The 16917-nt window shown below is 44.3% G+C and overlaps 1 protein-coding gene across 1 annotated transcript in view; it reads left to right on the top strand.

Annotated features, from left to right (window-relative positions):
• Positions 1 to 202: 202 nt before the first annotated feature.
• Positions 203 to 16917, top strand: part of DHX8 (DEAH-box helicase 8) — a 31000-nt gene continuing 14285 nt past the window's right edge. Inside the window, exons 1-12 of the mRNA XM_058702633.1 lie at positions 203 to 438; positions 4754 to 4839; positions 5390 to 5462; positions 5845 to 5930; positions 7593 to 7702; positions 8083 to 8448; positions 8867 to 9011; positions 9349 to 9552; positions 10204 to 10291; positions 12713 to 12810; positions 13989 to 14136; positions 15641 to 15822. Coding sequence (XP_058558616.1) covers positions 291 to 438; positions 4754 to 4839; positions 5390 to 5462; positions 5845 to 5930; positions 7593 to 7702; positions 8083 to 8448; positions 8867 to 9011; positions 9349 to 9552; positions 10204 to 10291; positions 12713 to 12810; positions 13989 to 14136; positions 15641 to 15822 — 1734 coding nt within the window. The 5' untranslated portion in view covers positions 203 to 290. The remainder of the gene's footprint in view (positions 439 to 4753; positions 4840 to 5389; positions 5463 to 5844; positions 5931 to 7592; positions 7703 to 8082; positions 8449 to 8866; positions 9012 to 9348; positions 9553 to 10203; positions 10292 to 12712; positions 12811 to 13988; positions 14137 to 15640; positions 15823 to 16917) is intronic.

Below are 16917 nucleotides of genomic sequence, written 5' to 3'. Positions count from 1 at the left end.
ACGGTGGGTGGGAGAGCTCTCAGAGTGAATGTTTCCGGGCCTGAGAACCGACCAAGAAGCTGGACGGCCTGTAGAGGGCGCGGCCGGCGCCCAGAGTAACCCACTTGGCCGTCCCTTCCTTAAGCACTTCCTGTTTGATCTCTATGATTCTCTGTTGCGTCATGGGAAGTTCCGGTAGTTTTCAATTTACTGTAAACAACAGGGACGTGCGCCGACCCGGAAGTGAAAACTGGAGCAGGCCCGGAGCAGTTCAGAAGGCCGGGTAAAGCGGGGTGCGGGCGGCTGTAGCCATGGCCGTGGCCGTGGCCCTGGCGGGGGCTGTGACCGGAACAGAGCTAGGCCCCGCGGAAGAGCTCGCCAAACTCGAGTATCTGTCTTTAGTGTCGAAAGTTTGCACCGAGCTGGACAATCACTTGGGGATCAACGACAAGGACCTGGGTAAGCTCGGGGAGGCCCCTGCGGCCGCTGGGCTTAGGGTCGAGGGAAGCGAAGGAGAAATGGGGTTGATAGGCTGAGTATTGTGTCCGTATGAGTCTCTTTTTCTCTGTCGCAGACACTCGGTCCTGCGGTACCTTCGGCCCTTGGGTCCCCGTTTGAGAACTCTCCAGGCCGAGCTGTTGAGAAACCATTGCCCAGAGCTGTCAGTGAAACCCAGAGTGGCTATCGCTCCTGCTTCCTGTTTTTATTTTCCTCAGGTCCCAGTTAATTAAACAGCGTTAATAATAACAGCAGCAGCAGCCGCATCATAATGATGATGATAATGGCCGAGATTTATTGGCATGCCAGATGTTATGCACGGTGTTTTACTTATGTTATCTTACTTGGTCTTGTCACGACCCTGTGAGATGTATTATCTGTTTTTTGATTAAGAAAACAAGGCACTGATTAATTAATTAAGTAATCCCCCTCGGTATCACATATCAAATGTGAGCCTGATCTGGAACCCAGGTCTTTTGAGGTCTGCCTTTAACAGTTCTCAACCATTTATTAGGCGTTTTGGGACAGACGGTACAGGTGGAGAACCCCAACCGAGGAACTGAAAAAGGCTAAGGGCCTAGAGCTAAGGCCACAGAAAAATGGAGTCCTTATGAAGGCAAAGGGATGGATGGAGTCAAGAGCATGAGTGGAGGAATTGACCTTTGATAGGTGCAGGGATGCCTGATCCATTAAAGTTTTTTTTTTAATTATTTAAATTTATTTTTGAGAGAGAGTGTGCGCAAGCGGGGGAGGGGCAGAGAGAGAGAAAGAGAGAGAGAAGGACAGAATCTGAAGCAGGCTCCAGGCTCTGAGCTGTCAGCCCAGAGCCGGATGTGGGGCTTGAACCCACGAAGTGTGCGATCATGACCTGAGCCGAAGTCGAAAGCTTAACTGACTGAGCCACCCCAGGTGCCCCTAAAGTCTTATTTAAATAATCCCTGTACCCAATGTGGGGCTGGAACTCATGACCCTGAGATCAAAAGTTGGATGCTTTTCTGACTGAGCCAGCCAGGCGGCCCATTTGATAGCCAGATGGCCCACTTCCTTAATAGGAAGGAGAACAGAGAATGTGGTTATAGATGCGGACAGGTTTAGGGGTTGGTGGTAGGAAGACGAGGGAGAGGCATCTATTTGATTGTTCTGCTTTCTAAATGAAGATGAAGTTAAGTCACCAGCTGGAGAGATGGAAGGGAAAGGGCATGTGACAGAAGGGGTCCGGGGAATTAGATTGTGTGACCTTGAGTAAGATACCCAATTTCTCTGAAGCCCTTTTCATCATCTATGAAATGGGGATGATAGTTGCTTTTCCCAGGGTGACCATATAGCACCTAGGAAGATGCCCTGCTGCCAGTGTATTTTAGTTCACTTTTTTCTTGCTTCCCAGTCAAGATGTGCCTGTCCTGTATCATTTTCTCTCATTCTCTTTCTCTTTTAGATGGTAATGAGCAACACTCCTGTAGTTTACTATCTGGGTAATATGTTCTTTCATTCAGCAAATACTTACTGAGCCAGTGTTAAATTGTTTCGATGTTACCCTCATTATGTACAAAAGTAAAGTGAGGTGTAAACTCCATGATTTTCTAGCCTGTATATAACTGAAGACCCCATTTAATTTGCAAGTGAGCCACAAATACGCTTTTTCTGTTTCTAATTCCAACACCATTTATTCACATGTTTATTTATCTAAAAGGTTTTACTTTATTTTTTTAGATTATTTATTTTGAGAGAGTGGGGGCTCACGTATGTTGGAGAGGGGCAGAGAGAGAGGGAGAGAGAATCCCAAACAGGCTCCACACTGTCAGTGCAGAGCCCGACGCGGGGCTTGAATCCATGGACTGGGAGATCATGAACTGAGCTGAAATCAAGAGTCTGACGCTTAGCTGACTGAGCCACCCAGACGTCCTGAGATTTTTTTTTTTTTTTTTTAAGTAATCTCTACACCCAACATGGGGTTTGAACTCATAACCCAGAGATCCAGAGTCGTATGCTCCACCCACTGAGCCAGCCAGGCATACCTACACCCCCCCCCCCCCCCCCGCAATTTATGATGTGTGTTTTTTCCAGTACCACTAAGCAATTCTGTGACACCAGCTCGGTGTCACTGAACTCAATGCTGACACTATCTGGAGATAGCATCAGATCCCACCGGTTAAGGGCTCAGGCCTGTAAGACTGACTCACCTTAAACTTCAGTTGCCATTCACAAGTCCAGGTGGTCACCTGTGCTGAGCCAGTGGCTATAGATCAGAGGTTCCAACGACTCCCCTCCTTGGATTTGATAATTTGCTAGAGCAGCTCCCAGAACTTAGAAACATTTTACTGACTAGATTACTGGTTTATTAGGGAAGGAGATAACCCAGGGACAGCCAGACGGAAGAGATGGGTAGGACAAAGTATGTGGGAAAGATTGAGGAGCTTCCATGCTGAGTGCCCCACTGCCTCAGGTCTCTACTTGTTCACCTACCCAGAAGCTCTCCAAACCCAGTCCTTTTGCGTGTTTGTGGAGGCTCCATTATAGGAGGCATAATCGATTAAATCATTGGCCATTGGTAAGTCAACTCGATTTCCAGCCCCTCTCCCCTCTCTGGAGGTCAATGGTGGGGCTAAAAGTTCCAGCCTGTAATCGCATGGTTGGTTTCCCTGGCAACCAGCTCCCAAATAACATTATCTAGGGGTTTTACTAAAGTCATCTTCTTAATGTAACAAAAGATGTTTTTCACTCTACACTTCCTGAAATTCCAAGGCTTTTAGGAATGCTGTGCCTGGTAAGGGGATGAAGACCAAATATGAATATGAATATAAATATAAATAAATATAAATAAACATAAATATATACACGCACATATATGTATTTAATGTTTATTTATTTATTTTGAGAAAGCGAGCGAGCAGGGGGAGGGACAGAGCGGGGGGATGCAGAGAGAATTCCAAGCAGGCTCCCCACTGCAGAGCCAGATGTGGGTTTGATCCCATGAACCTGTGAGATCATGACCTGAGCCTAAAGCAAGAGTCAGACACTCAACCAACTGAGACACCCAGGTGCTCCAATGGACTTGTTTTTAACCACTAATTCATTTTTGGTAGCTCGGTTAATTTAATGTGCCCCCATATAATTCTGAAAATTAACAAAAAACAAAAACAACCACCCTAATGACAGCTGCAGTGTGAATATGCTGCTGATTGCTTTGAAATAGACTCTTGAACATTGGATGTCTAGCACCATATGACTGACTTCTCCCTCCACATTTCTCTACCGAATGTGGGCTTTGAAGTCAGATTGCCTGGGTTCCAGTCCTGGCTCCACCATTTATTATTGGGTAGGTCAGCATCTCAAACCCTTAGCCTCCTCGTCTGTAAAATAGGGCCAGTCATGGTACCTACCAATGAGGGTATGAGGATCATGGGGATAGCTCATGTGAAGCACTTAGCATAGTGCCTGACATGTAGCAGGTGGTCAAAAGTCTTAACCACTGGCATTGCTGATACTAACTTGTTATGTGTAGGCTATGTTCATGTAGCCTGAAGGCATTTAGCTTTTACTTAATGTCCTCAAAAAAGTAAAGACAGGGGCGCCCGGGTGGCTCAGTCAGTTAAGCATCCGACTTCGGCTCAGGTCATGATCTCACGGTCCGTGAGTTCAAGCCCCGCGTCGGGCTCTGTGCTGACAGCTCAGAGCCTGGAGCCTGCTTCAGATGCTGTGTCTCCCTCTCTCTCTGTTCCTTCCCTGCTCACACTCTGTCTCTGTCTCTCTCAAAAAATAAACATAAAAAAAAAAAAAAAGAAATTCAAACACTGGGCAGGTTTGTAGTGAAGAATTGGGAAGCAAGTAAGTCTTTTATCAACTTGGAGATTGGACCATCCAGCAGCTGCCTGGCTCTCATATGTGGATTGAGTCTGACCTTGCAGAAACTGTAGAATGCATCCTACTGTGGGCTTTCATCAGGAGGGTGAGGGTGGGCTCTTGCTTTTGGACATTGTTACTTCTGGAGTCTGTATGACAACAGGTCACAGCTAGTAGTCTCATGAGAAGAGTAGGAGATCATCTGGGACAGTGAGGTGTGCCATTTTGTAGGAATATCTTGTTTTCATTTCTAAAAATTAACTAGAACATACACGGATAATCTTGGTACTCTAAATTCTCTTTCTTTACCCTCACTGGATAGTACTCTTTGGTTTCTATGACTGTTGGATTGGCTAATTGGTTTTACTTTTAATGTACTTGAAAATGATTTTTTGCTCGCCTCCGTTCCAGTTTTAATCCCTTTTCTCGTTTGCAGCTGAATTTGTGATCAGTCTTGCTGAGAAAAATACCACCTTTGATACTTTTAAGGCTTCTCTGGTCAAAAATGGTGCTGAATTCACGGTATGTGTATCTGGAGACCCCTATTTCGTTTTAATGTCACTGTTGAATTTAAATTTTGATAGGATTTGACATAGGATTTTGATAGAGAAAGGAGAGAATTTGTACATACCAATCAAAGAAACCATTAAGTGTGTAATGTTTTTTTATGCCACCGAGCAGTGGTGATATAACTGGATTTCCTGTGACACCTTTCTAAGAAAATGGGGTAGGATTTCCATCATTAAGTCTTTATGAGTGTTTATATCCTTGTTCTATGAATCTGGAAGTCAAAAGCAAAAGAGTTTAGGTTCTGGAGGTAGTTCTAAACCGTGGAAAATAAAAATGGTTGAAGGGAACTAAATTACCTTTCCCTCCCAAAAGTCCAAAAATAGCCGCTTTATCCGAAGCTACTTTGCTAGGTTCACGCCACATCAAATTGATACTCTGCACTTCATTTGTTCCAATTAGCTAAATTCAGCTATGCAACCACCCTGTAAAGGTCATCCCATTTCTGACTGTTTTCAAGCACTGTTTCAGGGGCCGATCATTTTTGTTCTGTTTCTTTTCAAAGGATTCTCTTATTAGTAACTTGCTACGCCTCATACAAACCATGCGGCCTCCAGCAAAGCCTTCTACTAGCAAAGGTGAGTAGGGCATCTGGCTGAGCTTCGGCCTCCAGAATGGTCTAGCTTGTGAGCATCCTGTAAATTGTTTCTGTCCCTTGCAGCACCTGCTGAGCAAGTACACATCCTGGTAAAATTTTCCAAATGACTTAAGCTTACATAACCAGATGAGTTCTGATGTATCTTCACGCCCTCCCCCATGCCCACATAGTTTGTAATCACCGTTATTTTTAGGAAATTGAATTATGTGTATAGTAATGTATATGAATAACATGTAGAAAAATGCCATGTTCTGTTTTTAGTTTGATGCAAATCTGATGTTAAGGTTCATTGTTAACCATTAAGAATATTAAATATATCTTTTTTTTTTTTAACCCCTTTATATGCTCTGTGATGAAACAAGATCCAGTCGTTAAACCCAAAACTGGAAAGGAAAAGCTGAAGGAACTCTTCCCAGTGCTTTGTCAACCAGACAACCCTTCTGTCCGGGTACTGATACCATTTTGAGAATGTCTCTTCTAATTGGGTATTTCTCTGAGCCCTGTCCCTTTTGTGTGTGTCATTAGTTACTGGTTTTACATTTGTGTTCATTGTAATATGTTTTTCTTTTCTAAGTTTACTTATTTATTTTGAGAGAGTGTGTGTGAGCTGGGAAGGGGCAGAGAGAGAGAGAGGGAGAGAGAGAAACCCAGGCAGGCTCCACGCTGTTAGTATGGAGCCCGATGTGGGGCTCAGTCTTACAAACCATGAGATCATGACCTGAGCTGAAATCGAGAGTTGGACGCTTAACCGACTGAGCCACCCAGGAGTTCTCATTGTAATATATTCTTCTTTCTTTCTTTTTTTAAAATGTTTATTTACTTTTGATAGTGTGTGAGCAGGGGAGGGGCTGAGAGAGGGAGACACAGAATCTGAAGCAGGCTCCAGGCTCTGAGCTGTCAGCACAGAGCCTGATGCGGGGCTCAAACTCATGAACCGTGAGATTATGACCTGAGCTGAAGTCAGATGCTTTACTGACTGAGCCACTCAGGGGCCCCATAATATATTTTTCAAATTGAAAGTGTTGGATCACTCCCTGAGCATGTACTGTACATAGTATAGTGTTAAAGAGTTTAGAGAATATTTGAGGGAAATGGGATTGAGAATTGTGGGAAGCAGTGATTAGGGCTATGAAATAAGGTTCTAGAACAGATACCTCATGTGTGAAGTGAGATTTTTTTGCTCTGTTATGTGTTTGGTCTAATTTTTTTTAAGTGTTTTGATTTTTAAATTTTATTCTGGCAAGTGTTTATTGAGTACCTATTATGTACCAAGCACTAATCTAAGTACCAGGGATGCAGCTGTAAACAAGACAGATAGAATGTCTGCTCTCTTGGAGATTACATCATAGTATTGGGATGGGGGCAGGAAATAAACATGTAAACTCCACTAGTGGGGAGGATACAGGCAGTAAACAAGTACACTGTATAATATAGCTGATAACAATAAGCACTGTGGAAAAAAATTTAGCAGGTGGAAGGGGGGAAGAGAGTGCAATTCTTTAAAAACACCTCTTTAAATTCTTTAAAAAGAATTGCTAGAATTCTTTTTTTTTAAGTTTTTTTTTTTTTTTTTTAACATTTATTTATTTTTGAGAGAAAAGCACGGGAGGGACTGAGAGGGAATCAGACACAGAATCTGAAGCAGGCTCCAGGCTCCGAGCTGTCAGCACAGAGCCTGACTCGGGGCTCGAACCCATGAACCGTGAGATCATGACCTGAGCCAGAGTCAGATGCTTAACTGACTGAGGCACCCAGGCACTCCCCTAAGCCTTCTTTTTAAAGCATTGCTTTTTAAAAATTTTAACATCATTTTCTATTTATAATACTTCTTGCGTGCTTTCACGGGAGGGGTGATGGCTAATTGCCCTCCATGGGCTTGTATTAAGGACAAAGGGCACTTGCCAGATGTATCAACGGCTTCCAAGAGTGTTTGCTCACTCCTTCTGTCTCTCTCTCAAATGGTGTTGGAAATCTCCACCCGTCTCTGCTTCCTTCACATAAGTGGTCAGTGATGTAGGGGTTGTCAGGTTTGTAGATGTACCCAGAATACAGATTCTTACATGATTTTCTTGCCCTCCCCTCCTAACTTTGCTGGCCTCTGGTGTTGCAGACCATGCTGGATGAGGATGATGTAAAAGTCGCTGTGGATGTCCTGAAAGAACTGGAGGCCTTAATGCCCAGTGCAGCGGGCCAGGAGAAGCAAAGAGATGCGGAGCACCGGTTTGTCCATCATGTCCTGTCCTTTGGAGGCTTAGGGTGCTGCAATAATTGAGTTTCGTGGGCCAGCTAAGCAAAATTTGGGACAAGTTTACAGACTCTAGACTGGCCATGTACTGTATTGTTAGATCTATTTTCATTGTTCCCTGCAAAGAGTATTTGTGCAGAAAACGCTAAGACGTTTATAAGTTAGAAATCAGGGTTGAAGGAGGCACTTGTGACCTCATCCTTTATGGGCCTACAGGGATGTCCGAGAGAAACTAATTCAACTCAGCACTTAGTAGGTACCTGACATGTGCGTGGCACTGTGCGGGGTGCTTGGGGATGCAGAGGTGAAATTGGGCTGGTTTCTCTTTTAAAACAAATGTTTGTTGATTTGTTAGAGACAAGACAAAGAAGAAGAAGCGGAGCCGGAGCCGTGACCGTGACCGCGACCGCGAGCGTGACCGGGAGCGGGAGCGAGACCGTGATAGAGACCACAAGAGGAGACACCGGTCCCGCTCTCGGTCACATTCCAGGACCCGGGAGAGGAATAAAGGGAAGTCTAGATATCGGTCTAGGAGCAGAAGTCAGAGTCCCCCCAAAGACCGGAAGGACCGGGACAAGTATGGGGAGAGGAATCTGGACAGATGGCGGGATAAACATGTGGACCGCCCTCCCCCGGAGGAGCCTGCCATTGGGGACATTTACAATGGCAAAGTTACCAGCATCATGCAGTTTGGATGCTTCGTGCAGCTAGAGGGATTAAGGTATTAGCTGGTGATCTTCTTTCAAACCTGTGATGGGTAGAATTTCTCTTCTTGCTGAGGATTTTCATATTTTAAAAAGTTGTTACGATTAATGTCGCTTTAATCAAATCAGCCGTATCAGGTTGTTAGAATTTGACTTTTATTTGAAATGATATATAGCCACACATTCCTTACTCTCCCTGCAAGCGATCTGCCCTTTTGCTCACTGAGACACATGAGAATTTGTCCCCCCTAGCCCCATGTCTTTTCTTTGGGAGGGTGGTAACACTATTTTATTTTTTTTAACCATCTTTTTGGTGCTTTCCTCTTGAGTTTTTGAGCTTAAGACCATTTCCTCTTGTTGAGTTCCAACGGGGTGGAAATTGGTTGGGGAAAAGGTATTTTAGGCATGCTCCACATATATGTGACTCTCCCTCAGGAAGCGGTGGGAAGGCCTGGTGCACATCTCTGAGCTCCGGCGAGAAGGCCGTGTGGCCAATGTGGCTGATGTGGTGAGCAAAGGCCAGAGGGTCAAAGTCAAAGTGCTCTCCTTCACTGGGACCAAGACCAGTCTGAGCATGAAGGTAGGTGAGATATCCAGTCTGTTTCCAGGTCTTAAAAAAACATTTTTTTTAATGCTTATTTATTTTTGAGAGAGAGAGAGCGAGAGAGTGCGCATGTGCATGCGAGCAAGGGAGGGGCAGAGAGAGAGGAAGACAGGATCTGAAGCGGGCTCTGCACTCAGAGCGGAGAGCCCGATGCAGGGCTCCAACTCACGAACTGTGAGATCATGACCTAAGCCGAAGTCAGATGCTTAACCAACTGACCCACCCAGGTGCCCGTTTCCATATCTGATGGCCAAGGAAACAAGAGGACAGCAAATGAGTTAGTTCCTTTTTTTTTTTTTTTTTTTTGCCCTAGGATGTGGATCAAGAGACTGGTGAAGATCTAAATCCCAATCGACGACGAAATCTTGTTGGGGAGACCAATGAAGAGACCTCAATGAGGAATCCGGACAGACCCACTCACCTCTCCCTCGTCAGCGCCCCTGAAGTAGAGGATGACTCTCTGGAGCGCAAGCGCCTTACCCGCATCTCTGATCCAGAGAAATGGGAGATCAAACAGGTTGGGGCCATTTGCCTATATGGCTTCATAGCCATTCTGCATGTAGCGTGGTGGTTAGGAGTGTGGCCCCTGGAGCTCAGTGCCCCGGGGGAACTTCCTGGCGGCTTACTAGCCGTGGGATCCTGAGCCAAGCCACTCTACTTCTTTGTGCCTCAGTACCCTCATCTGTGGAACAGGACCAGTAGTGGCACTGTGGGGATTAAATGAGGCGGAAGAAGTGGAGCACTTAGGTTAGTGCCTGAGTGTGGTTAGTGCTGTGTGAGTTCTTGTTTCCACCATTCCTCAGTACATATCAGAGCCAGGTGACGGAGACAAATGTATCATGGTTCCTCACCCTTGAGGAGCTCAAGGTCTTGTGGCTGGAGACAGATGGAAACATAATTGTCAAAGTTGGATGTTACATAACAGGGAATGTGCACAGTGCTGCGGAAACCAGGGAAGGAGCAGATAATGCTTCCTGGGGGCACAACCCTTGAGCCCTGCTTTTAAGCGCCATGTTGTGCCCCCTAGGGATGAGATATGTGATGTTTGAGGCCCTGCAATCCTGGTCAAAAGAGGAAAAACCTTGGTTTCCTATGTGGAACCTCTGTACTGCAAAAGAAGAGTTTCGATCCCAGCAGGTTACAGATGTCGCTTCTGTCCTTTCACTAGATGATCGCTGCCAATGTCCTTTCCAAAGAAGAGTTTCCAGACTTCGATGAAGAGACTGGCATTCTCCCTAAAGTGGATGATGAAGAAGGTAACCAGCCACTTAGATTGAGCAGGATGGTGGATCAGGACAGTGGATGAGCTGAGCAGTTGGGTAGGGTGGTTTAGATGTAGTTTAACCTAGTGGCTTAACTCATTGTTTCCTAGGTCTTACCACTCATTACCTCCAAGAACAAGGGCTCCTCCAGGTTGGAAGCAGAAAATTCATTTTTCTTTTTTTTTTTTTAAAGGTGCAAATTGGTTTCTTTTTTGTTCCTTTTTTTAACTTAAATTTTTAGAGAGACACAGAGTGCACACGTCGGGGAGAGAGGCAGAGGGAGAGAATGTTAAGCAGGCTCTATGCTGAACGTGGAGCCCAAAGCAGGGCTTGATCCCACGACCAAAATCAAGAGTCAGACACTCAAGCAACTGAGCCACCCAAAAATTCATTTTTCTGACAGATGTTTATATATTGTTACACTTTTTGGTTATGATACATATTCAGGATACAAAAAATTCTGATTATATTTTGGGGAGGAAATTTCATCTCATAAGCTTAGTAAGTGTTCTGCAAACCCTGGATCCAAGTAGATTACCTCTGAGTTGCCCTGGAAACAACTTTTAACTCAGCCTAGTAACAATTTTTAAAGATTGTGAAATAAATCCAGTAAGACATATAATTGATATAATAGTAATAAAGGAACACCTATGTACCTACTACTCAATTTAAGTGGAATTTTTTTTTAATTTCTTTATTTTGAGAGAGAGAGAGAATGCCAGGGAGGGACAGAGAGATGGAGAGAGAGGATCCCAAGCAGGCCCTGCGCTCACGTCACACGACCTGGGGCTTGATCCCAGGAACTGTGAGATCATAACCTGAGCCAAGATGAAGAGTCAGATGCTTAACTGACTGAGCCACTCAGGCGCCCCGGTTAAGTGGAATTTTATCAGCAGCTTTGAAGCCCTTACATGTACCCCTCTGATGAAATCTTCTCTTTTCTCTGGGTAACCACCGTTCTAAATTTTGTGTTAATTATTTCCCTGCCTTTTTTTTTTTTTTTTAAACATTTTATTATCTGTATATCTGTCCCTAAACATTGTCTTGTTTGGTCAGTTTTTGAACTTCATTCCTTTTTTTCTTTTTTTTTTTTTTTAAATTTTTTTTTCAACGCTTTTTATTTATTTTTGGGACAGAGAGAGACAGAGCATGAACGGGGGAGGGGCAGAGAGAGAGGGAGACACAGAATCGGAAACAGGCTCCAGGCTCCGAGCCATCAGCCCAGAGCCTGACGCGGGGCTCGAACTCACGGACCGCGAGATCGTGACCTGGCTGAAGTCGGACGCTTAACCGACTGCGCCACCCAGGCGCCCCACATTCCTTTTTTTCTGATCATGCTTTTGATATTTATCTATGATGATTTTTATAGTTGTATTTCACTTTTGCTGGTGTAGTGTTTTCTGTATAGAAATTTATCATCATTTATCCATTTTGCTTTCGATGGGCATAAGAGCTATTTCTGGTATTTTGTTTACATGTAACGCTATTACGAAATTCCTATTCTTGTTTCTTAATACACATAGCAGGACCTTTTCTTTTCCCTATATGTGTAGGAGAAGAATGGGTAGTAGGAAGTGTGTGATTTAAACTTTATGAGGCAGTCCAAATTCCTTCTTAAAGTTTGTGTTTCAATTTACACCTCTTTTTTTTTTTAAAGATTTTATTTTTGGGAAGCCTGGATGGCCCAGTCGATTGAGCTTCCGCCTCTTGGTTTTGACTCAGGTCATGATCTTGTGGTTTGTGGGTTTGAGCCCTGTGTCAGGCTCTGTGCTGACAGCTCGAGCCTGCTGGGATTCTCTGTCTCCTTCTCTCTGCCACCTCCCCTGCTTGTGTGTGCACCTGCTCTCTCAAATAAAAAACACTAAAATCATTTTAAAGAGAGACTTTTGGTTTTAACTCATCTTTGTGACCAATGTGGGGCTCAAACTTAGAATCCCAAGATCAAGAGCAAGAGTCTCATGCTCTACCCACTGAGTCAACCAGGTGCCCCCAATTTATACTTTTATCGTAAGTGTGCGCTCCTGTGGCTCATATTCTTGACGACAGTCGGTATCGTCCAATTGTTCAACTTAATTTTTTTGCCAATCTGTTGTGGGTTAAGTTACTCCATAATGAAGTTGGGTGGAAAATACCTAGTAACATTTGGGATGTTAGACCACGTTTCTCTACAGGCTTAACTTCTTTTGGAAATAGTTCTGCTGATCAGTTTTTAGGCCAGAACATAAATGCTCAGAAATACCTGGAGGGCAGGGGAAACAGTTATTTCCATTAGTTTCACTTGGATTGCTGTCTTTTTGACCTTGGGAGCTATCTTTGATAAAGATTGCTGGTGCCCATGGAAACCAGTTGTGGTGAAAATGATTGGCTATTTCTCTCTTATTTTTTTTGCTAATTCTTCTTTGGGGGGACTTTCAGATGAAGATCTTGAGATCGAGCTGGTTGAGGAAGAGCCTCCCTTCCTGAGAGGGCACACCAAGCAAAGCATGGACATGAGCCCTATTAAAATCGTTAAGGTGAGAAATGCTGGGACTCTAACTTGGACACGTCACATGAACTTCTTTTCCCTAAAGTAACTGTTCCGTTTTTCAGAGCAGGCTATTACATCCATGTAAGCAGAACTCAGGCTAGAAGGTGTATTGACTGTTGGTCAGGGTCTAGAATATTATTGTTTTATTTTTTTCAACGTTTTTTTTTTTTTTTTTTTTTTTAATTTATTTTTGGACAGAGAGAGACAGAGCATGAACGGGGGAGGGGCAGAGAGAGAGGGAGACACAGAATCGGAAACAGGCTCCAGGCTCCGAGCCATCAGCCCAGAGCCTGACGCGGGGCTCGAACTCACGGACCGCGAGATCGTGACCTGGCTGAAGTCGGACGTTTAACCGACTGCGCCACCCAGGCGCCCCTAGAATATTATTGTTTTAAAGGGTGACTGATGGCTTTGTTACTTTGGACTTTTTAATTCTTTTGCTCTCATTCTACTGTATTTTGGGAAGAAAGAGGGGAATAGGAGTGTTTGATCTATCACTGCTTTTGCCCTTGCCTTAGGGGCTTGGCTAATTACCTTACACATTCAAAGGCAGTTTTGAAGCATTCACTTGACCATTTGGGGCTGGCCCTCAGTGGAAAGTGGGTACTGGGAAAGACAGAGCTGTGAAGAGAATTCGTGGGAAGTTGTGATAAATTTTTAGGTTTGGAGAAGGATATTTTATTTTATTAATTAATTTATATTTTGGAGAAGGGTATTTTTAAAGTCTCCCAGCCCAGCCATCCATGCAGTGCTTGTAACTCACTTGTGTCCTGCAGTGTTCCTCCCATGTAGTCTTCTATCTGCTTGACATTGTTGGTGACAGAGAACTCATCAACCCTTAAGGAGAGCCATTCCGTCTCCAGATGGATCTGATTATTAGCTCTTCTGTAAGCAGAGTTGAAATCTCTCATTGAGGCATCCATGTTGGTCTTAATTTTAGTTCTTGGGACCTTACAGAAGAATTCTTATCCCTTTCTTGTCTGTCCTCTCTCTCATGGGGTTCTCATCTTCAACCAACACCCCCAGTACCTCCAGTGTAGTACGGTACGTCCTTCTAGGTGGGTCTCGTTTTTTAGATTCAAGGGGCTTAACATTTACATTTTAGTTCCTGGCCATTTTATGCTGAGATCTCATTCTGATGCTGCTTGTCTTCTGTTGCACTAGAACCCAGATGGTTCCCTCTCCCAAGCAGCAATGATGCAGAGTGCCTTAGCCAAAGAAAGGCGGGAACTCAAGCAGGCCCAGCGGGAAGCTGAGATGGATTCTATTCCCATGGGGCTCAACAAACACTGGGTTGATCCTCTGCCTGATGGTAAGACCCTGGTAGGGGTGTGTGGACTTCTCAAAAATAACCCGAGCCTTGAAGTACAAGCACTGCCAGCACATACTAAAAATTTAGCCTTAGCTTTGATTTGGGGATTTTTCCCTTTGGTTAAAGCATGTTTTTTGTGTGTTTGTTTGTTTGTTTGTTTTTAAATGTTTAAAACCAAAAATGTTTTAGTAACCCTGGTCAAATCATTAGACTGAGTTTTTCTTCTGAATAACTTAAGAATTTTTTATGCTTGGGGTGCCTGGCTGGCTTAGTCAGTATAGCATGGGACTCTTGATCTCAGGGTCATGAGTTCAAGCCCTATGTTGAACATAGAGCTTACTTAAAAAAGAAAAAGATTTTTTTTTTTTTAAATTTTTTTTCAACGTTTTTTATTTATTTTTGGGACAGAGAGAGACAGAGCATGAACGGGGGAGGGGCAGAGAGAGAGGGAGACACAGAATCGGAAACAGGCTCCAGGCTCCGAGCCATCAGCCCAGAGCCTGACGCGGGGCTCGAACTCACGGACCGCGAGATCGTGACCTGGCTGAAGTCGGACGCTTAACCAACTGCGCCACCCAGGCGCCCCGAAAAAGATTTTTTAAAAAGTATTTTATTGTCAAGCGATCTCCACAGTCAGTGTGGGGCTCAAACTCACAACCCCAAGATCAAGAGCCATACACTCTACTAACTGAGCCAGCCAGACACCCTAAGAATTTTTTTATGCTAAAGATAATACAGCTTTGAAACTTCCATTTTTACATAATTCTTTGTGCAGTAAATGTTAAGTAACTCCTCGATACAGTCATAACAAGTACTTAGTAATATGTGTTAGGCAACTGGGGAACTGAGCCACACTTTAAAGTAAGTAGACATGATCTCTTATGAGGCTTGCAGTTTAGTGGGGAAAATCAATTATTAATCAAACAGTTCCCAAATTACTAACTAAATCATGACTAGTGGTACATGAAGAAGTACAGGTGGTGTAGGTCACTTCCCTGAGAAAGTTGAGACTGGAAGGATAAATAGGACTTTGTCATCGGAGGGGCTGAGGTGGGGCCAGGGGGCACGTGTTCCAGGCTGAGGAATTTTCTGGGCTTGGGCCGTGAGGTGGAAAGCAGGCCTGTGTGGCTGGACTGGAATGGTGGGGATGAGGTGGGGGCGGGGGGGGGGGGGCCAGGACTTCGAGATGGCATTAGGAATTGGGGCTCAATTCTAAAGTCCACTCAGGAGTGTTGCCAGGTTCTATCTAAACAGGGGAAGGGCATGATCAGAGTTGCATTACCAAAGAATTACTGAGGGTACCCTGTAGAATGGATTGGATGGGCAAGTATAGACACCTGAGCTGACTTAGGGCTTTTCTAATGGAAGAGACTGGATGGTGGCTTGAACACAAGAGGTAGCAGACAGGAGGGATGAACCGGAGAAATGGGATTTGTTGACTGTTGAGGGCAGGGGCACTGAGGTAGCTTCAGGATAGTACTAAGTTGCCTGTTTTCCTTTGCAGCGGAAGGCAGACAGATCGCTGCCAATATGAGAGGTATCGGGATGATGCCCAATGACATTCCCGAGTGGAAGAAGCATGCTTTTGGGGGCAACAAAGCTTCTTATGGAAAAAAGACCCAAATGTCAATCATTGAACAGAGAGAGAGCCTGCCCATCTACAAACTGAAGGAGCAGCTGGTCCAGGTGAGATGCCCCTTTGTGTTGTATTGGTGCAGGAGTAGCGGTGTTTTCTTTTTTTTTTTTAATTTATTTTTGGGGCAGAGAGAGACAGAGCATGAACGGGGGAGGGGCAGAGAGAGAGGGAGACACAGAATCGGAAACAGGCTCCAGGCTCCGAGCCATCAGCCCAGAGCCTGACGCGGGCCTCGAACTCACGGACCGCGAGATCGTGACCTGGCTGAAGTCGGACGCTTAACCGACTGCGCCACCCAGGCGCCCCATAGCGGTGTTTTCTAAAAGAAGGATGACATGTTTGAACTGAAATTAGCTGGACAGGTATGTGTACATTTGTACATTCTCCAAAGAGAATAGAAAAAAGCCCAGAATGTTTCCAAGTACTTTAAAATACATATGTGTATTAGTGTATACATTGTCTAAAGTTTATTTAAGTAATCTGAACTCACAACTCCCAGATCAAGAGTTGGATGTTTCACAGACTGAACCATCCAGGCGCCTCTACCTTTTTTTTTTTCCCCCAAAGAAGAAATAAACCTGTTTGAACTGGTGGCCCCTAGAGCAGTTCCAAGTGGGCACACCAATATCTCTGGTCAGTAAGAAAAATGGGGATGCTTGACCAATGATCCCATATGGGCAAGACTTTGCTTTAGGTAGTTATTTCCATTTTTTTTGAGATTGGATTTTAAGACAACCAAACTTTCCCTAGGCAACTGAGTTTACTAGTTCACAGTGAATCCTTTCAGTGCTATCTCAGACGTACGCAAGCAAGTACAAGTACATATGCACATGCATTCATAGACATTATATGTTTTATGTGTATTGTATGTTTCTAGATGGCAGGCAGCATATTATGCATATACCCTGCATCTTGTTTTTCCCCTTAATGATACAGCTCAGAAATTGTTCCTTTTTTTGTGTGTGTGGTGGTTGGTTATGTGGATATGCCCTGGCTTATTTAACTAGTCCTTATTTAACTAGCCCTGTATTAATAGACATATAGGTTGATGGCAATCCTTTGCTGTTATAAACGGTGTAGAAATAAGATGACTTTTGGGGTATGGAGATTTGGCAGTGGAAAGGAACACGTTATATGTCTATTTT

This window comes from Neofelis nebulosa, chromosome 16, assembly GCF_028018385.1.
Source record: "Neofelis nebulosa isolate mNeoNeb1 chromosome 16, mNeoNeb1.pri, whole genome shotgun sequence".
NCBI classification, from domain to species: domain Eukaryota; kingdom Metazoa; phylum Chordata; class Mammalia; order Carnivora; family Felidae; genus Neofelis; species Neofelis nebulosa.
Note: the sequence above shows the minus strand (reverse complement) of the source record. Positions and strands in the feature narration are given on the sequence as shown.